The sequence below is a fragment of the Cheilinus undulatus genome, linkage group 19 (genome assembly GCF_018320785.1).
Source record: "Cheilinus undulatus linkage group 19, ASM1832078v1, whole genome shotgun sequence".
Taxonomy (NCBI): Eukaryota; Metazoa; Chordata; class Actinopteri; order Labriformes; family Labridae; genus Cheilinus; species Cheilinus undulatus.
In genome coordinates this window covers 8,653,143-8,680,062 of record NC_054883.1, presented here as the reverse complement: position 1 = coordinate 8,680,062, position 26,920 = coordinate 8,653,143, and the positions used below count along the sequence as shown (strand labels likewise).

Here is a 26,920-nt window from a genome sequence, read left to right as displayed (position 1 = left end):
TATGTACTGTAAACATGGTTAATAGGGCAGTGACAGACGGTAATAATCAGCTTATACAACTACCAACAACATTGTGAGTAACCCATTTATAGATGTTTTAAAACTGCCAGAAATCTTTCAAATTTTATGTATTAAATCACAAAGTATATGTCTGTTTCTTATCATAACTTTGGCCAAAGAATAAGATGAAAAAAGGGAATATTATATGCGTGTCAGAGAGACAAAGAGCACAACAAGGTAATGTGCAAATGATCCTGCTGTGGTATCACCCTGGCTTCATTAGCTGTGATGTGTACTGTATTGCGGTGGCTGCAAGTCATTCTCTGCTGCTATAAAGACAGCTCTACTCATCCGGACAACATCCCCATACCATCTCTGCTCTCTCTGCAGACCACAGACTCATTAGAGACGCCCCACCCTACAGGAAAAGGTAGTTAATGGCTTAAGTGGAAGTAGAGGATGTCAAAGAAAAGAGTGTGTCTCTCAGAGAAAAAACAAAGAACATTCACTCTGTGTCCTTGGCAGAGCAAAAAGTTACAGGAGTGAGCTGTTCAAGTGAGAACTCTGAAGAGGTGCCTGATAAATGACAGGTACAAGCAGGTATTCAATGTGAAAATGCTTCTTTTATTTTAGTTGGGACTCATTTTGACATTCAGCTCAAATAAAACAAGTAAAAATAGAAACACTTTGATTTTCCTTAAGACATACTGTGTCAAAGATCACTCCAAAAACCTTGAGTGTTGTTTATCTGACTACAGCCCAAGCTGTTAAAAACATAGCTGAAGAAATGCACTTTCATCTCTCCATGCGCATCATCAGACCCATGATTCAATACCTAATACATGTAGCCAGACCTAAAAATAGAAATCAAAGGTCCTAAAAACATGAGAAGAGATCAAACATGTCTGGTGAGGAGAATTTGATATTGAATCTTCATTTTAAAAATTTACTGAAATACTGACAAGGTCTAAAAGTCCATGATCACCTCACAGTCTTAGTCAGAAGCAGGGAGATGTTGGGTCTCATCTCGATGAAACCTTGTTGGCTCATCAGTACCTGTCAAAGTGAAATAGCTTCTGTGCTGAAATTTGAGAACCTCGTTGCCCCAGCTTGTCCATCCAGGCTGAAGATTTCGGGCAAACAGCTCCAAGCATTTGGCCTCAGATCCAATGTAAGGCTTCAACACCTCTATAGAAAGAAAAGAAAGAGGAAGAATAATAATAACGTCTGGCTACATCCAAAAAAAAAAAACCTTGAGTCTTATTAACTGTGCATTCTTCATCCCTTCTGTGCAAAGAAAGGCAGTTTTTTCAGTGTGCTTTTTTCCCTTCTGTAGCTGAAAATAATTATTTGGTTATCTAAACATTTTTTAATCATTTTTTGTGGATGAACCTACTTGTTCAGTGGTAAGGGGGAACTCAAGTAATTAATATCAAGGCATTTTCATTAGAACCTATGTACCAGACCATTGATTTATTTGCTGTACTTCATGAGTGATTAAATTCCTATATAACAATGTGGGAAACAATCACTTTATGGAGAAATTACTTTACCATAAGTTCAAAAATTACAGATGATCTCACAGTATGCAGAAATACTATACAATTTGATGTAATACTATTTAAAATCAAACAATACGATACACAATGCAATATGAAGCAATGTGATACAGACGATGCAATGAGAGGATATGAAGTGATGTGATAATATATGATGCAATAAGCTACACTATGATTCCATACAATGAAGTATGATACAGTACGATACCAAGCCATACAATGAAGTATGATACAGTATGATACCAAGCCATACAATGAAGTATGATACAGTACGATACCAAGCCATACAATGAAGTATGATACAGTACGATACCAAGCCATACAATGAAGTATGATACAGTACGATATCAAGCCATACAATGAAGTATGATACAGTACGATATCAAGCCATACAATGAAGTATGATACAGTACGATACCAAGCCATACAATGAAGTATGATACAATGTAATGAGATGAGATGAAATAAGATCTGATGCAAAGCAATCCGATACAGTGGGATGAGATGAGATGTGATGCAAATCAGGGTCATACGAAATGGTAAGTATGATACCATAAAATACAAAACAATACAAAACAATGCCATGCAATGAGATGCATCATAGTGATGTGCTACTATATGATACGAATGAAACAATGTGATGTGATGCGATGCGAGGCAATGACGTGATACGAAGTGATTCAATATGATATGTGGTAGGATACGACATCACATCAATGGCCGACATCACTCTGGCTTTGTCCAATATTTTCTTTAGCCTGCAATTTGACCTCCCTACTTTTTACTCCATAAAACCTGGAGGAGAGCCTGAGTCTTACCATCAACAATGTCCAAGCAGGGAAAAGTCAGTGCTGTGAAGACTTAACACAAGGCTTTTGCTCAGGATCCAGTGATCCCTATATTGAGCTGAAAATTCAAGGTAAGTTCAATGAAGTGAGGACAACTTCCTATAAATAGTTTTGAGAATAAAAATTCAGTTTAAGCTAATTTAAGCTCAAACTATTCAACATTTGTAAGACTACTCTCTTAATTGGGTTGCATGTTTATAGCAATAATCATACTTATCATTGTTTTGACTGATATTGAAAACACAATAATTGTTCACTTGGTTCACATCTGTGAGTGAATTTTAAATATTAAAGTAAATCAACCTACTTTATTTTAAATCATGTTTGTGTTGAAGCCACAAATATGTCAAACATTCTTCAAGTTTTTTGAATAATTTCAGTCTGACTAAAAAATAAAGTGGTTTCCTATGGCTGGCGTTCACCTTTTTTTTGTCAGCTGCCCTCCTGTCTCGTTCTGTTATTTATATGTACAAACTGCAGACTAAAAATTGAGACACTGTTTTTTTTGGAGTCCCAATTTTAAAAAAATCTGCCTGCCTCAGCTTTGCTGTTACCTATTATTGTTCAGATTAAACACCATGTAAATAATCAGTATTTTACTGCCCTCTATGGTTAAAATCTTAAACTATGTTGCAACCTAAAAAGTGAACAAACCTGAACCAACCATCCATTTTTAAGTCTCAGAAGCACAGTATGTAGAAGCATCTGCCAGTGGCATTAATATAATTTTAATGTAATAAAACACTGAATATTTTATTTCGGTGAAAGTCGGGTCATTGCACCGCATCCATTTTTTAACAGGGCACTTTCCATGTTACTCAGTAATAGGCAGAGAACAGCACTGGCAACTACCCAGCTCCTTCACGCCCGAGCACAGAGTGTCTATGTGGAGACTGGCAGTGACCTTGAGTCTATAAGTGATGATATTCCAGGAGTGGTACACCTGACAGGTACGTATCACTTCCCCTGCTCCTCTGCTACTCTGTCTGCTCTTGTGCATGCTCAAACCTCTCTGACACTCGCCTCAGCCAACACTCGGGGAGTTAATGAGCATGAAAGCCTGATCCACCTAAACCAATCCAACCTGCACCATGTGGTGTCCTGCCTCCCGTTTTCTCTTTCATTGCACGTCAGAGAGTCAGAGAGTGGAAAGGCCAAACATGCAGCTCTCTGCCTAATTCAACCCCTACTGGTGACTCAGCTCTCAAAGTTGAACATGGAATAAAAGGTCTAATTATCTGCTTAACTCTGAAGTGGGAAAGGTACAAAACTTTAGCCAGGAGGCAAAGGAGAGTGATGCTGAACTTCTAGACACATTGGGTCTAACTGTATTATAATCTATATCATTAATGATTAATCCTCAACATGCATATGGAGTCCCACAAAGCCTTGTTGTAGGCCTCATTTTGATCTTATTAACTTGAGTTTATCCTTTATGTCTGGCTACAAACTTGTTCCTCTATTAAATGTAGGGCTGTTAATTTTAATGTGTAATTATTTGTGATTAATCTATAAACCGAATGCATAAAAAAATGCAATTTAACCATATGACCAAGTTTGACCACAACTTCCTCCCATAGTTCTCCAGGTTGGATGCTTTCATGCCCTGTGCAAATTTCTTTTTAAAAAGGCGGTGAAGTTTAGTTAAAATAGAATGTTTTGTGTACATATTGCAGTAGTCAACTGTCTTTCCACCGAAGCATAAGTGCTTTGTACCACCTTTGGGCAAAGCAAATCTTTGCTAATATTAGCAAAAAACACGAACAAGCGGTGGTCATCAAGCGACCTGACAGAATACAGCAGAAAGCAGTCACTGAATGGGTCACCACAGACTGCAGACCCATCAACATCGTTGAAGACAAGACATTATCGAGATCACCTCAGGTGACCCATCCTACAAGATACCTATGAGGAGAACTTTTGTTCGCAAGAATCCATGGACTGTGAAAAGGCAGGACGGGTACAGTTTCTCAGTGTAATTTGGCAATTTTTAGGTAAAAAGGTGCAACCTTTTTTGTGCATTTTATTTTCACCCATAAAGTCTGTGTTTGGCACTATTTTGCAATTCAGCTTTGGCTACCTGCTTCATGCTCTTCTGCCTCAGTGTATCTGGTCAGCTGTTTGGGTCCAGCGTTTCTGTGGTAGCTGTACTGGTTTGTATAGCCTAGCTTCCCTAAGCGACTCCTGTTTGAAGGGGCAACACACTGAAATCTCTGGAAGCTAATGCCACCACTATTGTCAAGTACCTTCTGCAACCCAACTTAAAAAATACAGAAATATCACTTTAAGTCAGGGTACTTACTGTTGGACAAGCGGGTCATTTTTGGGCCCTTTAGATCAAAGTTGGCAAAGGTTTGATTACCTGATGGAGCTAAGATGATCTTGACAGACTTTCCTGTGGTACAAGCCACCATAAATTTGAAAGTGTTACATGTTTAGTATGGAACATTTAATGGAATGAAGCAATAACCAAGAAGAAAGCTAACTGAAGCAAAACAAACCCAGCCATGGTGATGATAGTAAATGTGAAGCATAAAGCTGGATCAGTATCAGAAAGTGAGGGCTAACTTGCTGATTTGTGGCAAAACGAACACAAGGGTTTAAACAATGTGTCCTGTAACACAAAAATAAACAATTTAACTGACAGGTGGACCAACATTGCTACCACATTAGATGTAGCAGAGAGTTAACAGATAGCCACACTTAGCTTTTGTTTTAAGTTACATTGGACCGCATACAATTTTGAGTTTTGAGGGTGGAGACTCTGGTTGTTAGTAAACAGAATCAGTTGGTGTGAGGTGTGCTGTGTTGTTTATCTCATTGCACACCACACATGATAACAATAACTGTTTAATCTGTCTTTAATTGTCATCTTGTTCGAGGTTTGTCACATTTTCAAAATCAGTTAAGATTTTAAAAATCTTTGAAAATGTAATGTTCAACGGTTTTGAAGCTGCTTCTGTGAAAAGCATTATACAGAAATTTAGAAAATATTTTTTAAATCCATTTTTAATCTTCAATGTTTCTCAATGTCTGCTGAACACAAAGAGTGCATGATTTTTCTGGTGCCAATAAAACAAACTGGTGTATGGATCACTGCCGAAATCCATCCCCCAACTGACAGACATACAACCCACGCAACTGGCAGTGTGTTTCTTTCAGAGCATATTAGGAAGAGCTATTTCACCTCTAATTATGGTACCAATTGGGGAGCTGACTTCATTATTCATGATTTCTAAAGTCATAGTGGGGACCTAATTAATAAACAAACCACATGTCTTGTCACTGAGAGTAGTGCTAACACTTTTTTCTGCAGCTTGACCATCTGGCAAGGTTTTGTTGTAACTGTAATGGGGATAGCAGTGTCCCTTAGCAACTAAGGATGTCAGTGATAGGAGCCCCGGCCGAGAGGGGAAGAGAAGTGGGTCGGGGTTTCTCTGCACTGCAGGCTTGAGGAGTGCTGCTTCACATATCTGAGTCTGTGCAGTGGTTCCAGTAGACGTGATGTGTTTTATATGAGCAGCAGAATGACAGTGATGATAGCTTTGGTTAAGTGCATGAAATCCTACGTAGATTAATACCAACGATCTCAGCATTTCAAGCAGTTGCATGATCTATTGTAGGAGTGAACAAAGACAAAGTAAGTCATCCTTCAAGCCTTAAACTTAGATATTGAAATAATAATAATAAAAAATACATTCATTACTCAGCTGGCATATCTGCAAGAAGAGACTCTGCAATTTATAGGCATGCATGTACACTTGTAAGTTGCACCCACAGCTAAGAGCTGCAACAAAAAGGGACCCTGTAAGTAGAATAACACATATGTGCAGCTTAGCCTATTTAGTTAGCATTTAGCATTCGCAGATTTTTACATACAGAATTTGAGGAGTGATAAGATAACAGCTTAAACCCCAGTCGGAGCCAACAGGTGGATGCTGGGGTGGAGGTGGGTTGAAACGAGAGCACAGTGCTGATCCAGATCAGAGTGGGCAATTGCAGAGCAGAGGAAGAGACCGGAAATCTTGCAGCTTAATAGACCCCTAATATAGAAGGATGTGAGTCAAGTGATTTGATCAAGATGAATGTCAGGTGTCAATCATTGCACTCAAGATTATCGACAGAAATAACTTGCCAGCATCGAGTCCAATCATTTAAACAAGTTTTAAAGCCAGGTGTAGAGCTATTGGGACTTATAAAAACACTCAGACCTTTTGAGTTTGCTCTTCACAGGAAGCATCTGCTGATGTGAACCCTGCCTCATCAAAAAGAGACTAACTGGCTAAGTTTGCACCCAGCAAGCTTGACTCTAAGGTCATGACGCAGAATGATCAGAGAGGAAAAAAAAGAGCCCTAGAGTCACAGCTAGAGGAACAGAACAAGTGAACATCTCTGTTCATGGGTCTACCACGCACAAGATTTGAACAGGCACGGTGTCCATGGAAGGACACCACGAAGGAAGCAGCTGCTTTCCAAAAAAAAAAACTCATCCCTGCATGCCTGAAGTTTGACAAGGAGTACCTTGACACTCCACAGTGCTACTGGGAAAATGTTTTATGGACTGATGATACTAAGGTCGAATTGTTTGGGAAGAACACACAGCACAACATATGGCTTAAAAAAGGTACCTCCTGTGTACCAACATGAAAACATCCTCCCTACAGTGAAGTATGGTGGAAGGAGCATCATGATTTGGGGCTGCTTTGCTGCCTCAGGTCCTAGGCTGCATTATTGAGGGGAAAATGAATGCCCAAGTTTATGAAGGCATCCTACAGGATAATGTCAGGGTGGATGTCCACTAGCTAAAGCTCAGAAGAAGTGGGTGATGCAGCAGGACAATGAACCTAAACATTGAAGTAACTCTACTACAGCATGGTTTAGAGATGCTGTGGAATGGACAGTTCTGTGAGGAATGGTCCTAATTCCTCCTGATTGTTGTGCAATAACCAAATTAATGTCTAATCAATGCATTTAAGAGACTTGCCTCGGACAGAAGATTTTCTAATCAGAGTTAACTGTTGCCACCAATTATAGACGATAGTCTCTGATTGGTGCGTCAGTGGACCAATCAAAAAGCCATCAGAAGGTAGATTGAAATCAAGAAATTACCCCATGCTAATTGCCCCGGACTTGTCATAGTAAAGAAATAGCTATTGATACTGTCTGTAGCATATTGAAGTGTAACATCCTGTCACAGTGAAAACTTAATTCCAAATCCATATGAGGATGCTGTGCACATAAAAATCTATTACAGAATCCTCTTTAGCTGCAAATAAAGCAACTGGAAAAAACAAAACGTGCATTAAACCCACTGAGGGGCTCTGAATCCAACAAGGAGATTGAACACAGTCTGTTCCCTAATCTGCTTAATCTATCTGTCATCACAGCTCCACAATGGCATCGTTATGATCTGAATCACTGTACTTAAACAATATCCAACCACGCTCATGAGGTGGAGGCTTTTCTGTGCTTCTAAGAGGGCATCTGCTAACACTGGCAGGGTTTTTTTTTGCCTTCCATACTGCACAATAAATCGCGATCCCCTGAGAGGGAGGACGATGACGTCAAGCCTCTCCTGTTCATAGTTGCTGCATATTCATAGTCAAGGTTGAACACTGATTCTAAGCAGCAGAGTCCGTGTTGAAGTCAAGTGTTGAATCAAGACAAATTTGATCAAATGTGAGCAGATGAAGCCCCCACTTTGACCAGTGAAACCTGTCACGGGCTGAGGACTGAATCATAATAACTGTTATGAAAACAGCAGAGTTTGGATGTGAATTGGTTCAGTTTTTGATACTCACAAAGAGGGATAGTGAAAGAGAATAAAGCAAGATATAAAGTAAAGAAAATTAATATTTTTATGTATATAATGTTTTTTAAAATATTTAGATTTTTTCCTCACATGAAACACATTTTGCCTGTGGTGTTTAAAGGTTTTATTAAATCGAAATGGCTTAATTTCAATTTCATAATTCAGATTATTAAATCTAATTCTATGTTATTTCATGCTATAGAGGGAATTACAGCTTTTCTTTGAGGCTGTGTGGAGAGATCACGATCTCTGATGCTGCAGCACTGCCCTCTGGTGGTTAAGCCTGGTTCTACAACAAAAATGACCAGGGATACATCTCAGGGAGTGTTAATTTTGGCAGCTATTTTTGAATTTTAGTCTTAGTTTTAGTCTTTTAATGAAATACATTTTAGTTTTAGTCAGATTTTAGTTATTTCTATCCTTTTTAGTTTTAGTCAATGAAAACTCAAAGCATTTGAGTCTAGTTTTAGTCCATAAAAAGTCTAGTGTGTTCTATGCATTCTACCAAACCTGGGGTCCCTGCTTTCTACAGCTGAGAGACAGAAGAGATTCAGCTGCATTGTTTTTTGGCAGATTTACCCATAGTGAAGAAATATTACAGATTTTAAATGTCAGACGAAAACTACATTACATTTTAGTCTAGTTTTAGTCATCTTGACGACAACTAAACTTAGTTTTTGTCAGTTTTAGTCACCATAGATCTATTTTTGTTAGTCTTAGTCTAGTTTTTGTCCTGGAAAAAAAGGGTGTCAACAAACATTTTTAGTCAAAGTTTTAGTCGACAAAATTAACACTGATTTCAGGAAGGGAAATCACTGAAGTTAACCGTGCTGCTTTGCACATGTTGCAAATAACATTCAAAACAGGCACCTGACATTATGACCATGGATGGATTAAATATAATCTGACTTACTTAAAACCTCTGATTACTTATTTTAGAAAATGTTGTAAATACTACTTTGTGATCATTTAATCAAGCACAGTTACAAGATAACAGTTTTTGATGTGCACACCATGATATAGTATGCAAATAGAAAATGCTGTCGCTATTTACCTGAGAGTGAGGGCTTCTGGGAGTGTAAAGCTGATGGGACGCTGACAATCAAACGCTGGTCCTCCACAGGAACTGCAGATGTCTCTGATGAACTGAGAATGGTTTCAAGAGAATAAATAAGAACTAGAAAATAAATACATTGGAACTATTCATTTAAGGGTTAAAGTAGGAAAAAAAACAAACTTTATACCTTGTGCATTTATCTCCAGGCGAAGGATATCGGCCCAGCACCAGCACCTCGTACGGTTTCTTGTGATGTGAATCAAGTGGAAACACAAACTGTCCTGATGTGGTGACCTTTGGGTAAAAAACATGTACTTCATGCATCTGAAATTACACCAGTATGTCAACATTTGCTTGACTGAGAGGTGTGTCTCAGTACCTTAACCCAGAACCATTCAGCTTTTACTTCTACCCCCCAGTGGGGATACAGCTCATCACGCACAAAACGCAGGTGGCTTGGCCGATTTGTTACCCAGGTGACGACCAAACAATTGGGCGAGGCCAGTAGAGGTACAGGGAGACGTTTCAGCTGGGTCGAGGGCAGGGAACTGTATCTTCAGTGAGAAAATCATGGAGACATTTATGATTCAACAATACATCAATCAGTCAGACTTTATCAGTAAAACACTTTTCATAGAATGGAAAACCAATAAAACCAATCAGTAACCGACCCTGAAATATCTAAATATAGCTGCAGGAAATGGGAGTTGAACCCTTGGCCTTCTCACTGAGAGACAACCGACTCTTTATATAGAAGCGTCCACCATCAATGTTTGACAGAGAGTGAATAGGTAAGTGTGACCTACTGTGTAGGAAGTGTTTTGATCAGTTAGACAACTAGTGAAGTTCTAGTCATACTTCACCTCATATGCATATTTGCATAAATTAATCAATTTACCCTATTAATGACTAATTTTATCTATTTACCATACTCAAATGCTGCAAGTACATAATCTGTTCACTGCAACTCAAATGCTGTAAGAAGGCTCTCTGTGGTAAAATTCCTTAACTCATATGTACATTGCACTAATCAGCTATCTTAAGTTATCCTATCTACCTCTTGTAAATCTGCCCACATCCTTGCATGTTTTATACTTCTGATCATGCCCAGTCAGCATCCTCACACCCCTTGCAACCAAACTTTCAATGCACACAAATACCTATAAGAGCTTGTACGTATTTAAATCTGAATTTTTCATGCTTTTTCAGTTTACCTATTTTTTGTATTCAGTGTTTAATTCCTGTACACTGACAGCAAAGCAAGTCAAACTCCTTGTTGTGTATGCATTCTTGGCCAGTAAAGGTGATTCTGATAAGCCGTGATCAGCTAACAGCCATCTGATCCCAATAATCGCCTCCCAAATCCCCCAGCCAATCACAGCTCTTTCTCTCAACACAGCAGTCCATTCAAATACAACATATTTCTCCCTAATGCCTGCTTATATTAAAGCTGATGCACCATGCTACTGCTGCTGGCAAAGCTTAACCTCCTCCACCCCAGCCTCCTCCTTTATAGCATAAAATTTGTTGCACCCTCATATTCAGATCAATGCTACTATGAATTAATTGGTTTTTTACTAATTGTATTCAATATGCATTGTCATAAATGTATCTATCTATATGGGAGTTTCTAGCCATGTGCTCCCTGGAAAGTCAAAGCATGCTGCTTGACGAACCCAGGGAGCATCTTTTGAGCAGAGCCTTCCCCGCCAAGTAAAACTATAGAACAATTTTGCAATAAAATGGTTAAATGTATGACGAGAATGTCCCAAAATGAAATCCATTTACCATATCCGGATCAGACGCTTTAACCAGCAGCCCCTATTGTCTCCCTCAAGATGTCTGAGCTCTTCAACCTATCTCTAAGACAAAGCTGTGCTACTCTTTGGTGGAAACTATTTCAGCCGTCTATATCCACAGTCTCATTCTTTTGGTCATTACCCTAATCTCACAACCACAGGTGAGGGTTGGAACACGGATCGACTGGCAAACCCAAAGCGTTGTCTTTTGGCTCCCTCTTGTGCCCTAATAAGAGGACAAACACTCAGTGAAGAGACCCCTAATCTCAACTATGTCCCTATGTGCTACTGAAAGGTAATGGCCCTCCTGCATGTCCACTTAGTCGCCCAAGCAACAGAACCGGGATCTTGTCATGCTAGCTCCAGATAGTGACAATGCAAATGCTACCCACCCAAACACATGACCCTTCACAGACACCCAAACCTAACAACAGTGCCCTTCCTGATCCCTTTTTTTTGCATATTTGTCACATGTTAACGTTTCAGATCATAAAAAAATAAATAATAATACTAGACAAAGATAACCTGGTGAGTAGAAAATGCAGTTGTTAAATGATTATTTCATTTTTACGGGGAAAAAAGCCATCCAAACCTCTAGGCTTTACGTGAAAAGTAATTGCCCCCTTCACCTAATAACTGGTTGTGCCAACAACTGCAAATAAGCATTTGCAATTTTGACTAGGTCTTGGAACCCTTCCATGGATGCTGTTTGTGCCCAGTCTATTTCTTATTGTTGAACCATGAATGCTGGCCTTTATGAAATCAAGTGTCTTTAGATGTTGTTCTGGGTTCTTTTGTGATCTTCTCGATGAGTCATTGATGTACTCTTGGGAGGAATTCTGGTAGGCCGGCCACTCCTGAGAAGGTTCGCACTGTTTCAAGATTTCTCCATTTTTGGATAATGGCTCTCACTGTGCTTCGTTGGAGTCCCAAAGCCTTAGAAATAGCTTTGTTAACCTTTCCAGGCTAATATCTTTGTTTCTCATCTGTTAATGATGCATTGCTTTTTGAGATTTTTAAGGTTGCTTCACTTTGTCAGCTTACATTTAAGTAAGTTCTTGATTTGTTTGATGATCTGAAACATCTGCCAATATTTCATCCCATCCTCATACTCCTTTGAGTCCCTGATAGTCTCTGTATTTCTGTATTCTCTTTGCTGATCTTTATCGTGTAGTAAATATTCTTTGAGAAGAAAAATAAAGGTTTATCATACAGCCTCTAGTGCTTTAATGTCATTTTACCGGCGACTCCTCTTCACAGACTTGTTTTCCCACGGTGGATCAATAACGATCAAGTCAAACTTGTTCCCATCTGTGTGAAAAACAAACAGAATTGGAAAACAAAGTCAGTCAGGAAAACAACCACTAAGCTGTCAGCTGCTAAATAAATGGAGCCATTCTAGTTTTATTTACAACCTGATTCAGAATGATGTGACCATATTTAAGCCACATTAGAAAACAACTTCACTGCTTTAATGTAAAAAAAAATACCACAACCATGCAGTGATTGAGGCTTTTTTTGTCAAAGTTGTTCCAGATATTCTGAAAAAGACATTTTTTAGTTCACACATACTACTCACAGTGGATTAGAGGTCGTATTCTTGTGAAATCAGAAAGCAGGAATGCTGTGCGCGGTGGTATGACATATTCGTCTCCCATAAGTTTAACCACTATGGCGCTTTCATCCCTGTTTTCTGTAACCCTGGAGAACAGATCCACATGTGATGAACAGCCATCTTCAGCCACAAGTGACTGAACACAAACCTCCTGCTCCTCATCCTCATTGTCCACTAGAGGGAGCTCTTTGGCCATTTCACAGAGAGCAACAAGGCTGCATTCATGAGAAGGAAGAGGCTCCTTCACCAGGTCTGTCGCTCCGTTTAGATGTCCCAGGACACGAGCAGAATCCACCAATGACTTGGTCCCATCAAGGATCACAGATCTGATCTGCATAAAACACACCACAGATTATTTAGTCTGTGTGCTGAGCTAGATTTATGCAACCATACATAAATACATTTTCACTGCCAAAGGGTAAAAGTATTAGAAATCACAGGACAATCCTAGACAGTCACCTGTAATTTAACAAATCTATAACTTTCAGCAAAATTTAAGGTAGCACTTCATTTAAGTGGGCCCCTTTTTACCCAGTTATCTTACAGTAGTACGTTTTATTATGTAGGAGTTTCTAAAGAATTGGTACCAAGTAGTCACTGGGAAATATGGTACTATTAAGGAAGTCTTTACCTAGTAATAATGTATTAACTATCAAGTAATTCCTTATAGTATTTTGACAATTTCATGTAAATTAGGTGGTATATTACCTTCACCCTAACCCTTAACCCTTAACCTTAAACTTAACTTTAATATAGTGGGCCAAAGTTACCTGGGATTAATTAAGCAGCTTGTACAGAAAATCTTCATCTTATTATTAAGAAATTACTCTGTAAAATACCTCCTAATTACCAGAGAATTGCCACAGTATTGCAGAGGTCACAGTTAGGTTTAGGGCTAGAAGGTTGGGGTAAAATATCACCTAATCACCAGATAGTTTCCACAATTTTATAAGGGTTAGGTTTAGGGTTAGGCTAAAATATCCCCTAATTACCAGAGAATTTCCATTAAGGGGTAAGGTTTAGGGTAGAGGTTTAGGGTTAGGGCAAAACACCTAATTACCAGAGAATTGCCTAAATGTTATGAGTAATTATTTAAAAAGTAATACATCATTCAGTCATTATTAGGTAAATACTTCCTTAAAATTACTATATTTTCAAGTTATTACTTGTAAAATGCCAACTTATCACTAGGTAATTACCACATAGTTCTAATTACTAGATAAGAAGCACTTTTTCAAATGTGATTAGGGCCCACTTATTTAAATTGTTACCAAATATCTTGTACCAACATTTGTATTTCTAAACTCAAAACCAAATGATGAAATTACTTAATGAGAAAAGCACAAAATTAAAGCTAATTTCTTCTACTTTTTCAATGCAATGCAGAGAATTACATGTTTTAAAATAATATTGTACATTTATTTCTATTTTTACAAATGCATTTTATGATTCATAAAAAGTTTAAAGAAGCAATTACAGACCATTACATGACCATGGTATTTGTTGTATCTTGCAAAGAAATGAGTTTATCATCAGAGATTATTATGAACGTACTTCTATTTTTTATGTTAAAGGCAGATTTTTGTCATGCTTTTTTATGTTAACAATGTTTTTGTTATCTGAAGATGACTTGCAGGCCACACTGAGTGAGGAGGGGGGCTAAACTTGGCCCCCGAGCCACTCCTTGCCAAAAATAAAACAGATAAATATTGATGAGGATAAATACCAATATCTTCTTAGATAAAAAGGTAAATAGGTATTAATGAAAGGAAATAATTCATACAGCAGCTAAGGATATAGTAATATCACTATTAATTAAACAAAACCCTAAAAAATGTAGCCTAGAGAGAAATCGGTCTGTAAAGAAGCCCCCCTCTTTAGCTCTTGTCTTGGCTCAGCAACAAGTGCAGCTTTGGCCCAAAGCCAAAGTGAGTGTAATATGGGAGACAAAGAGAACTGCAAGCCCTTCAGATTTTTCTGGAACCCGAGCAGGGGCGGATGTTGGAGATCTTATCAGGCCGAGACAAGGGGGTCGGTTCGAGCGAGCCAGAGGAAAACCCCTTATAAGGCACATGCGAAGCAGGGTAGACGACTGAAAAGAAACCGATAGCAATTCTGAGTCCAATTTATGGCTCACATACGACCAAGGAGAGGGGTCGTCTGCCAGTCAGAGACATAATTCAGATTCAGGGCTCGAACAGAGAGAAGTCGCGGACAAGGAAGACCTCTGCCGACGAGAACATCACACTTGTTGAATCAATGTTTCAGCTCACTCGATACAATATTCATCGAATTACTACAGTCATGGACGAAAGTATTGGCACCCAGGGAATTTTTCCAGAAAAACACATTTTTCCCAGAAATTGTTGCAATTACAAATGTTTTTGGTAAACATGTTTATTTCCTTTATGTGCACTGGAACAACACAAAAAAGCAGAAGAAATGAAGCCAAAAAAGGACATAATTTTACACAAAACACAAAAAAAGGCTGGGAAAAGATGATTGTCACCCTTTTAAAACTGTAGGTAAATCATTTTATTTCCAGCATGTGATGCTCATTTAAACTCACCTGTGGCAGTAACAGGTGCTGGCAATCTAGAAATCACACCTGAAGCCAGTTAGAATGTCTAAAAGTTGACTCAACCTTTGTGTTGTGTGCCTGTGTGTCACACCAAGCATGGAGACAAGAAAGAAGAGCCCAGAATTGTCTGAGGACTTAGGAAGCAAAACTGTGGAAAAATATAAACAATTTCAAGGTTTCAAGATCATCTCCAGAGATCTTGAAATTTCTTTGTCCACTGTGCATAAAATAATCAAGAAGTTTATAACCTATGGAACTGTGGCTAATCTCCCTGGACGTGGACGGAAGAGAAAAATGGACAAAAGAATGCAACGCAGGATAGTTGGAATGGTGGATAAACATCCTCAGTCAACTTCCCCACAAATTCAGGTTGTCCTGCAGACTCAGGGTGCACAAGTGTCAGCTCGGACTATACGTGGTCATCTGAATGAGATGAAGTGCTACGGCAGGACACCGAGGAGAACCCCACTGCTGACAAAGAGACATAAAAATGCCGGACTGGAGTTTGCAAAAATGTACCTGAGTAAGCCTCAATCCTTCTGGGAGAACATTTTGTGGACAGATGAGACTAAGGTAGAGCTTTTTGGAAAAGCACGTCATTCTACTGTTAACAGAAAACAGAATGAGGCCTACAAAGGAAAGAACACAGTACCTACAGTCAAACATGGTGGAGGTTCATAGATGTTTTGGGGTTGTTTTGCTGCCTCTGACACTGGGTGCCTTGACTGTGTATATGGGTGTTCCAGCAGGACAATGACCCCAAACATACCTCAAAAAGCACCAAGAAATGGTTGGAGACAAAGCGCTGGAGAGATCTGAAGTGGCCAGCAATGAGTCTGGATCTAAATCCAATTGAGGACCTGTGAAGGAGATCTCAAAACAGCTGTTGCAAGAAGGCACCCTTCAAATCTAAGAGACCAGGAGCAGTTTGCAAAAGAAGAGTGGTCCAAAATTCCAGTTGAGAGGTGTAAGAAGCTTGTTGATGTTATAGGAAGCGACTGGTTTCAGTTAATTTTTACAAAGGTTGTGCAACCAAATATTAAGTTGAGGGTGCCAACAATTTTGTCCTGCTCATTTTTTGAGTTTTGTGTAAAATTATGTCAATTTGGCTTTTTTCTTCTGTTTTTGTGTTGTTCCAATGCACATAAAGGAAATAAACATGTTTACGAAAAAAAAAAAAAATGTAATTCCAACAATTTCTGGTAGAAATGGTGTATTTTCTGGAAAAATTCCAGGGGTGCCAATACTTTCGTCCATGACTGTATTTGTGCATTTACAATTGTTGCCTTGCTGGTTTGAAACATATACATTATCTACATATTTCCATAGTTAACCTGAGTATCATTCCAACGCATATGACGTCTTAACTGTATGTTTTACAGCAAACATGCATGGAGCCACATACTATTTAATTAATAAGTACATTTCTAAAGATAAGCATGCATATGAATATTGCCTTATGAAATTGGGCACATAATAATCTTTATAACAACCAGGACAGTGAAATGGAGTTTTTAGTGAACAATAGGACATCATGATCTTCAGAACAGAGTGGAAAAGTACGAATAAAGGAGGAGCCAAGGCTCGGCCAAAGGGGCCTGGTCCAAAGATCCGTAGACTATAAAAGATGTGTTTTGTGATAAAGACAGGAGTTGTTTGGTCGACGGCAGCTCAGGTTTATTGGTTTATCCTCTGAGTCCTATTTTTTGGCTCTTTTTGATTTTTGACCAGTTTTTAAACATGAACTTACACAAGTCTGATTTTTTCACCATGACAATAACTAATATTGAAACATATTTTCTGCCTTTTTGTCTTCTTTGAGAACTCCTAAGTGTTTTAAAAGTCCTCCTCTACTCCTGGCAATTTTTTATTTTCAGAGCTCTCTTAGGGGCACAGAGGATTTGTAACTGACTTTCATATTTACTAGGATCTAGTCTTAACTCTAAGGGGAATTTCTTAGAAAATGTCATAATTCTAAGAATTTTCTGAGAAGTTCATCACAAGAAGCAATGTTTGGACTTATTTATACACCTCCAGGCTTCAGCTTCATACTGTGGGAAATGTGGATTTTGTCATTTAACTGAGACTCCCCCACATGTGGGGGCCTCTGGTCATTAAAGTGACAAGAGAGAATCCGGGGGAACCAAAGACCAGGCTTTAACCTTCCTATTAGGTTTCTGTTTGTTAAGACAACAACCTGACAGACAAAGTTGAGGTTTAACACACCAGCTCTTGTTCTCTTCAAACTGGCACTGGACTGAGATCATTTTGATATAAGACACTGCCATAAAACAGAGTGTATCCCTGTGTTTTCTTATCTCCAGTCCAAGATTAGTGTGATTTATGGTGTGCTGTAAAACAGAACACACAGTCAGCCAGCATACTCAGCCTGTTTTATTCAGTCTAACAGTGCTGATTAAACACAAATTAGATTTGAGGCTATTGTACAATTTACTCACTGGTCCTTTATTACTGCCAAAGTTGTAAGCATCAATAAATACCAGAACAATAGTTGGTGAGTCAGGGTCACCTTCAAGAGGAAATTTGAGTTTTTTGCATATTTATCACACTTAAATGTTTCGTATCATCAAACCACTTTTAATTTCTCAACCAAAGTAAATACAAAATGAGTTTCTAAATAATGATTTTATTTATGAAGGGGGAAAAAATCCAACCCTATCTGGCCCTGTGTGGAAAAGTAACTGCCCCCAGAACCTAATAACAGGTTGTTCCACCCTTGGCAGCAATAACTGAAATCAAGCATTTGCGATAACTGGTGATGAGTCTTTCAAATCACTGTGGAGGAATTTTAGCCCACTCTTCTTCGCAGAATTGTTTTAACTCAGCCATATTGGAGGGTTTTCCAGTATGAATTGCCTGTTTAAGGTCAAACCACAGCATTTCAATTGGAGTCCGGACTTTAACTTGGCCACTCCAAAACCTTAATTTTGTTTTTACTGAACCATCTAGACGTGGTCTTGCTGGTGTATTTCAGGTCGCTGTCCTGCTGCATAACCCAAGAGTGCTTGAGCTTGAGGACATGAACTGATGGCCGGATGTCTGCTTTTAAGGATTTTCTGGTCGACAGCAGAATTCATGGTTCCATCAGTCACAGCAAGTGATCCAGGTCCTGAAGCAGCAAAGCAGCCTCAGACCATCACACTGCCACGACCATGTTCGACTGTTGGCATGATGTTCTTTTTATCAAATGCTGTTATTTTTACGACCAGATGTAACGGGCCACACACCTTCCAAAAAGTTCAACTTTTGTTTCATCAGTCCACAGAATCATTCTCCAAAAGTCTTGGGGATCATCAAGATGTTTTTTGGCAAATGTGAGATGAGCCTTTGTGGTTTTTTTGTCAGCAGTGGTTTCGGCGTTGGAACTCTCCCATGGGTGCCATTTTTCCCAGTGTCTTTCTTATGGTTGAGTCGTGAACTCCGACCTTAACTGAAGCCAGTGAGGCCTGCAGTTCTTTGGATGTTGTTCTGGGTTCTTTTGGGACCTCCTGGATGAGCCATCCTTGCACTCTTGGAGTCATTTTGGTTCTCCATTTGTTGATAATGGCTCTGACTGTGGTTCGCTGGAGTTCCAAAGCCTTGGAAATGGCTTTGCAACCTTTTCTAGACTGATAGATTTCAAACACTTTGTTTTTTTCATTTGTTCTTGAATTTCTTTGGATCGTGGCATGATGTGTTTCTTTTAGAAATCTTTTCCCTTCTTCACTTTGTCTGGCAGCTTCTATTTTAGTGATTTCTTTATTCAACAAATCCAGCAGTAATCAGGCCTGGGTGTGGCCAGTGAAATTAAGATAGGAGATAAGAAAAGCTAATACTTTATTGTCCAATCAGAAATTTGTTGGAAGGATGTCCTAAGGCAGTATCAGGGGTGTCCCACCTGTCCCACCTCCACTCTATTGTTTGTTCAATAAAGAAATGGAGTGAGGAATAAACAAGAGCTTGTACTTATTCTTCTTACAGTTTGGTACCCTAAAACAGCAGAGGCCAGCTCATCATTTGTTACAAAAGGCTTCTGCTGTGTGCTCGGCATCCCTGCCAAGAAAATTAAACTCAGCTTTCCAAGAACTGAGGTTAATCACAGTTAACTCATGATTTAACTAGGGAGGGGGCAATTACTTTTTCACATAGGGCCAGATACAGGGCAGCAAGAAAGATGCACTCTTGAGTTATATCTTGGACTTGTAGTGTTTTTCACAATAAGTTGACAACACATGTTGAAACTTATGAAAACAAAGATGATGGATGGTCCAGGAGACTTTTGAGAGAAAGACCAGGAAATTTCCATCAAGAAAAACCCAAAAAAGGTGAAAAAGAAGACCTCAGTCTCAGCTACAACTCCTGGCTAGCTTAAAAGCCAACAACAACTGCCAGTAACCGCCAGGGAACACTGCCTGATCAACAGGCTACTGAATGCTACCTACTGAGGTAGCATGGGGCAGCGCATACAAATGCAGCGGCCTGGCGCTCCGTCACTAGCAGCAAAACGAAGCCCTACACTTACACCAGAGGTGACGGCATGCCCAAGGAGTTTACATCTTTCCCGACGAAGATTATCCTGAGAACGGGGTGCTCAGAGACTGAAAGGAGGACGCAGAGCTGCATGACACCTACGGCCGGTGGAGAGGAGGGAGAGACGGCGTTGCGTGACAAGGCAGAAGTGGGGCAAACAAGCCGGGCTGCAGGCTAGGCTAAGAGAGGCCCCACACAAACCGATCATACAAAGCTTCTTTCTCCCTCGCCAGCAGGATGGATGACGTGAGGCTGCAGATTTCTAACCACCGCTTGGACGACTGTGTTTGCTGCTACAGAGGAGGCTGCCAAACGTGATTTGGCTGTGTTTTTACAATGCAATGACAACACACGACTATCTATCTATCTATATCCAAAAAATTAGGAATCAGAAAGGGGCAAATACTTTTTCACGGTACTGTATGCATTTTTACCCCAGAGACTTTGGGCCTTGTTTCTCTTTGAATGCTTTACCTAAACTTGCTAGAGCAGTGATACTCAACATGTGGCTCTTTATCAACATGTGGCTCTTTATCCACATGTGGCTCTTTGGTGATGATTTGTGGCTCTTAAATGTTTTTAATTTGAAATATTAATCCACAGAAAACTTTAAAAATGGAAACTTTGACCTCAGAATTATCTATTGCAAGTCACATTACTCAGCTTGTTTTCCACACTTGAACAGTAGGTTTTAATGGGTCAAACTTAATAGTCAACTTTTATTTTTTCCCTCCATATTTCCATTGCCCTTGTTTGCATTTTTTGCCACTTTCATTCAATTTCTGCTGATTTTAGCCCATTTCAACCCCTTCTTTTAGCCACTTTTCGCCTATTTTTGCCATGTTTATCCCGTTTTTGCCCTTTTTTTTAAATCAGTTTTAGCCGCTTTCATCCTTCTTTTTTTGCAGTTTTCCCCCTTTTGCCACTTTTCTCCCATTTAAGCTGTCTTTTTCCAATAAATGCCACTTTTCCTCCATTTTACCATCTTTTTACAGCTATTTTGCCCATTTTAGTCACTTTTCACTCACTTTTTTGCCTTATTTTTGCTGCATTTTACCACCTACTTTTGTCCATTGTATGCCTATTTTGTCCCTTTTCACCCATTTTTTGCTGCTTTTTGACCATTTTTGCCACCTTCATTTATTTTTATTGCCAATTTAAACTATTTTTGCCACTTTTCACCATTTAGATTGTGGCTCTTGCAAAGGCATTTTTCAACAATTTGGCTCTTTGGTTGAGCAGGGTTGAGTAAAACTGTGCTAGAGAGTATTAATATAGTTGTTTTCTCTGCACTATTGATATTTGAACTTACACTGTATTTCTTCAACCCTTGCTGCTCCAAAGTGCACCAATTTTCTCATTTGGTTTTGCAAGACAAGGTAGTGTTAGTAATACTCTGGATTTAGACATTAAATACTGGTTAAAAGTTCATTTTCTTTCATTTCTTTTCCCTCAGTGTGTACAGTTCATTTGGTCTAAACCATCTATAACTGCAAAAATCTCTTTCAAGAGGTCAAAACAAAGCATACATTTATTTCATAGTTACATCATGAGAAACTACATACCTTCTCATGAAAGGCCTGTAAATCCACCTCGCCCTGGTTGAGCTCACTGTGTTTACGTTTTCTTTTCTGGAAGTCAAACAGATAGTGAAAACTTAGTGGTAAGCACATATAAAACCACTATGTAATAATCCATGAAATAAAATACTACATCGATATGCAAATCAGCTGATTGCAACAGCACCGGTTTGAGTTTTTTCAGTCAAAATTTAAAATCTATCATTATTGATGGCATATTTTTTATATCTTTAATTGTGTGTGTGTGTGTGTGTGTGTGTGTGGATGTGTGTGGCATTAATAAAGAAATACAAACATATACATGACGCTGGCTTTTTCTCTAATTATTTAAAAGTGTGTCTTGTCATGATAATGTGTCCCATTACTCTTATTTGATATATCACAAGCAGGGATATGAAATATCATCAGCATAATACCTGTACTGGCAGATATAGTTCAAAAACTCAATTTTTCGGTATCGGACAACATATCTGCTTTTCTTAGGTCCATGTAAGAGGGGCTACAAGGAAAAATGGTTTGGAAACACTGCACTAGAGGACTCAGCCAAACAGTCAGACCGCTGAAACCACACCGCTGCTGACCTACCAACGACCCCGCATGACCTTAGAAGAAACATAAACACAGATGTCTATTCCAGCAAAAACCATAAAACAAGGAAAAGAATTAGGATGAAATCCTGAATGGAATGAGGGTAAATGTGTGTTTAAGATCTAGCTGGTAACGCTGCCCGGTCTGCTCACCCTTATTGGTTAACTGTTGTGGGTATTCCATCAACTGGAGGCATTACAACCTAGAATTTGATATTTACACCTGGAGGTCTTGGACACTACAATGCGATTTTGGGCAGTAACATTTGTGAAACCACACAATTGAGGATTATTCAGACAAATATCCTTTGCAACTATGTGACTATGGCCCCACAATAGTAAGGGGAAGCAATTTTGGCCCCAAATCAGGCTTCAAATCATGTAGGGCGGCCAGTCTAAGTCTGACACCTACCCTGCAACAGTGGTTTCTGTGGTGGGTCTATCAAATAGGCCAGACTGGATTCAGTAAAAAAAGTTGTCCAAAAATGTTGGAGTCAACAATCAGGCAAAGAACTGCTCAGCAGACAAAGGTTTTTGATGCAAGAAAGAGTTTATTAAAGTCTCAGGTGAGTACAAGCAATAAACTCAGAGTGGAGGCACCATCCAACCGAAGAATTGTCTTTGTGCATCGCCTATAATACTCTTTGGGTCTTCTAGGCCCACCTCTTATAGGGGCAGAGCTCCTGCCCCTAGTTTCTTTAAAATTCCCATATTTGGGGCCGTTTATAATGTTGGCTTATTTGCTCCTCCCTGGCCACCATTATAAACCAGCTCAGAAGACCTTGATTTTTTAAAAACGATTCAATTCGATTTCGATTCTTTAGGTTGCGATTCGATTTGATATCAATTCAATATTGATTTAAATGCTTCAATGTCGATTCAGTAAGAAGTAGAAATACACAATTAGCCTGTTGACAATTTTTTAATAATCATTTTCATGCCCATGTTAACATATTTGGTAAGTCACCTCACATTTTTGAGCAATAAAACATCTGAAAATAAAAATTCGCACAATAATAACTTATTTGTGCATATGAAGTACAAAAGTAAAAAACACGACAGTTCTGTATAAACACTGAAAAAGTATTTCTGTCCTCTTGGAAATTGTGATAAACTTCACATAACATGGTTATGGTTGGTTGTTGTTTGGTCGAGTGTGGCCTCCGTCCATACAAAGCGAATCACACGCACAGCGACCCCCACTGGCCAGGAGGTGAATCGATTCAGAGGATTTGCTGAATCGATATTAAATTGGGGGAGGAAATATTGCAATGCATCGATTAATCGATATTTTTACCTAGCCCCTAATGACTGCACATGTTTACATGTGAAGTGGTGCTCGGTGGAGGCTGAAACTGTAAGTGGTGTTTGGCTTTCTCTTTCTTACGGGCCTCAGGATGTCTCCTATTTGACCTTTTCCTAGATATGCTTGGGTGCGTTTGAGTGCTGTTTTAGATATTAGATGTGGTCAACAAGTATGCTTAGTTCTGGTATCTTTCAGGTGTATGTTAATATGCTCATTCTATTGTTAAAACATGTACTCTGGGTGTAAGCGTTTTTGATCATTGATTTATTCTCATCATTTCATAAGTCAAAAGAATAACTATGGAAGTAATAAGACCCATCCCCGGTCATTTGGCTTTGTAGGTCATAAAAAGGCATCAACATTATTCTCAGTATGTTTTATAACCATCTAAAAAGCCCCCAGATGTGCATTAAAAGCTGTTTAACAATGTGGACCTTTTTAAATTTCAAGCCAAAAGATAATTCATTTTGTATTCAACAGATTCAGCCTGTTATCCCTTGCATTTAGTGATGGGAATTTCGGCTCTTTTCAGCGATCCGGATCATTCGGTTCCACTCAGCAAAGTGGGCCGGCTTTTTCGGCTCCCAAACGGCTCTTCATTCGGGTACCAGTTATGTTCGTTTAACCTGCCAGATTTAGCAATGTCATGACATATGACTGATATTTGTGAGTCTGCTCACTGGCTGGGCTGTATGACACACCTGATATAAAACATTAATGTTATACCATTGAGCTTGTGCCCCTAATGTAAGATGTGGAAGTGTATGTAGAAAAGATCATTCCTGCAAATCAATCACATAACACACAAACATACATAAAAATAATAAAAATAATAGTTATGATGATTAAAACACGGCTCTCAAACAGGCTCTTCTCGCTCACATAAAAGAGTCGGCTCTTTGAACCGGCTCGTTCACGAACGACCCATCACTACTTGCATTATGGTTATTACACAGACACAGTCATACAGTCTGACTCATTACATCAAAAGCAGCATTTATCACAGTCACTATTTTGATTTTCTGGCAGCAGGATTTACCTTTGGTGGCTTGTCTGTTTTCTGCAACCTCTCCGAGTTTTCTCCTTCAACAGCAGCATCGACTTTTACATCAAAATGGCTTTTTGAAATCTGAAAACACTGTCTCTTATAACGACACTTCATATCTGACTTGTGTGTCTTCTTAATTTGGATGCAACGTGAATACCACTGATCAATGAGAGAGCATGCGTCTACTACCCAGCCGTGCTTGTTAGCAACCACCACGGACATGATGAAACATGATTTAAACAGGCTTACAGAGTACAGACAGCTCATCTAACCTGGTACAGGTTCCGTACTGGTATGCTACGCCGTGCTGGTGACGGCAGTATGCCTTGAAATACACATTTCCCTAAAAACGATACTGAAAGTTAAGGGCGGTATCGTGTTAATGCGACGTACTGTAAATCGCGGAAGGGGAATCTTTTATGTCCTCAACGATCTTCCGTAGGAGAAAGCACGAGCCAACCAGCCAACGAGAACCAACGAGCACAGCCCTATTAGCATGTGGAAGAAAACATTACACTGAAAACATCTTCTTGTATTTTTTTTTTTTTTTTTGTTGAAACTCGTTTAAACGGTACTCAATGCCGAATATGAAGGCTACGTATGATATGGAAACAGCTTAGCTTTGCAGACGACCTCGGACGTTGAAGTTTGAAGGATGTTCAAAAGCGAGAAGCGTCTTTCTGCGTCCACGACGGAGGAGGAAAAAGTCCGCAAACTGATTTGCGTTTACGACTGCCGCAAGAAAAAAGAAGAGGTTACACCGACATGGCTGGAAACAAGTGGTTTGGACTTCAACGGCTTTCTTCGGAATTTGCACCAGGCAATGATGGCTAGCTTTACTTTGGTGGAGGGTTAACGGTCTTTGAAGGAAACCTGACATCTTCTAGGGTTCTCTCATTACCATGATTGTAAACTTTGATTGATACCACAAAAATAAGCATCAGTGGGCCTCATTCTAAAATATCTTTTCTGAAATGTGTTCTTAAGAAAACTTATAACAGAACCCTAGATGTATTCCTGACACTTTCTTTAAGAAAGGAATTGCTCGCGCCGGTGTTCTTAAATTGCTTAACGGCAGGTGCTCGTGCGGTTGTCTCCTAATTAGTATTAACAAACACCTTTTTATGACCATATAAGGGTTATTAGCAAAGACAGAAGGCACATAGGAGTTAGAGAAGAAGAAGCAAGATGTCAGTGGTATACCAATGAAATAAATAACATAACAATTGGAATACTTAGAAATAAAACCAAACAAGGAAGGGTTAGTTATATTTGCAGCACCAATAGTGGACAGTAAATATATGCTACACACATATTTATTTGATGAATCACTTTTCATATGGTGCATCTGAAGTGGCATGCATCATGCTATGATATAAAAGGATGAAACTATATTTGAACTAGGGCTGTCAAGATTAATTGAGTTAATCTCGATTAATCAAGGTCCAAAAATCAGTGCACTAAATTTCTACAACTGCGATTGATCGCATTCATTATTATTCCTTACAACACACTTTGGTCGATCAGTGTTAAATAAGTCAACAACTGCTCCTTAATGTCTCATTGGACTCTGAAAACTCAGAAAAAGTTAAGTGGACAAGTCAGAAGTCACCTGGACATTTGTCTGTTAACGTCGTTCATTTTCAGTCCATAACAAGTTCCTTTTTCTGTGGTTAGGGTAACCTTCAATCTACATGTAAAAGCAGGTCTGTACTGTATCCAAGCAGGAAGTGACCCCTTGGTTTAAGACTGTTGGGAAAACCCTAAATGAGACTAATTTGGCTTAAAATGCGAAATAGTGAAAATTTAAAATGCATTAGAAAGGGTGTGATTAATCGCAGAAATGCTGCCATTAATCATGATATTAAATTTGAATCTTCTGACAGCCCTTATTTAAAAACATTTAAATTCCTGTGTGTGAAGATAAGTAGTTATTGTTTTTAAATAAATGTGTACTGATTAAAAAGTATGCATATGTATTAAATGCATATTCCTATTTTAACATTTTGCAACTAGAATAAAAAATGCATAATTAGATTTCATTTTTTAAATGTTAGGAAGCTCTCTCTGTAGTGCCCTGTTTCTAAATTTTGTTCTTAGCTAAGAACAAATCACAGATAAATCTTTGGTGAATACCAAAATCTCTTAAAAACTGCATAAGATGGTTTTAAGAACACACTTCTTCTCTAGACCAATTGGTGAGTCTACAACAGTCTGCCATTATCAGCAGTAAAAATCGACTATATGAACAAATAAGCTAATGGAGTTTTTGGTTGAACAAACAATTAAATTCAAAACACTTTATTTGTCCCTGAAGGGCAATTAAAAGGCACAGACAGCAGCAGCATGGACAGACACTTAACATTTAACCCCCAGGCATCACTTAAATTTACTACCCTTAAAAGCCATTAAGGACAATAATGTCCACTTCAAAAAATGCTACAAATACTTAACAGATTGATATTTTTCCTGCTTGTTTTGCATAAATCTCTTAAACAACTTCAGCTGTGCTCAAAACTCAAACATTCAATCATTTTGAGGATTTTAACCCTTTAAATGCCAGTTTGATTCAATATTGATTCAATCAATGAATGTGGT

At 38.9% G+C, this 26,920-nt stretch overlaps 2 protein-coding genes across 2 annotated transcripts in view; one reads left to right on the top strand and one right to left on the bottom strand.

The window, feature by feature from the left end:
• Window positions 1-603: 603 nt before the first annotated feature.
• Window positions 604-24,589, bottom strand: mettl4 (methyltransferase like 4). The gene is made up of 8 exons (XM_041813833.1): window positions 24,314-24,589; window positions 21,367-21,432; window positions 12,655-13,021; window positions 12,317-12,386; window positions 9,656-9,830; window positions 9,464-9,570; window positions 9,274-9,365; window positions 604-1,188 (listed from the first exon to the last, which is right to left on the bottom strand). Exons 1-8 carry the CDS (start codon window positions 24,587-24,589, stop codon window positions 995-997), a joined length of 1,347 nt encoding a protein of 448 aa, XP_041669767.1. The 3' UTR covers window positions 604-994.
• A 387-nt stretch (window positions 24,590-24,976) lies between these two features.
• Window positions 24,977-26,920, top strand: part of smchd1 (structural maintenance of chromosomes flexible hinge domain containing 1) — a 52,712-nt gene continuing 50,768 nt past the window's right edge. The window contains exon 1 of the mRNA XM_041813832.1: window positions 24,977-25,142. Within this exon, the coding sequence (XP_041669766.1) occupies window positions 24,978-25,142 (165 nt within the window). The 5' untranslated portion in view covers window position 24,977. The remainder of the gene's footprint in view (window positions 25,143-26,920) is intronic.

Bases quoted from the DNA above. Each gene is read 5' to 3' on its own strand.
- mettl4 (XM_041813833.1), bottom strand. From the start codon at position 24,589: ATGAGCTGTCTGTACTCTGTAAGCCTGTTTAAATCATGTTTCATCATG. The intron at 13,022-21,366 runs GTATGTAGTTTC...TGTTTTATGCAG, and splicing joins TACAGGCCTTTCATGAGAAG to ATCAGATCTGTGATCCTTGA. The intron at 9,571-9,655 runs GTACTGAGACAC...TTTTACCCAAAG, and splicing joins CTGAATGGTTCTGGGTTAAG to GTCACCACATCAGGACAGTT.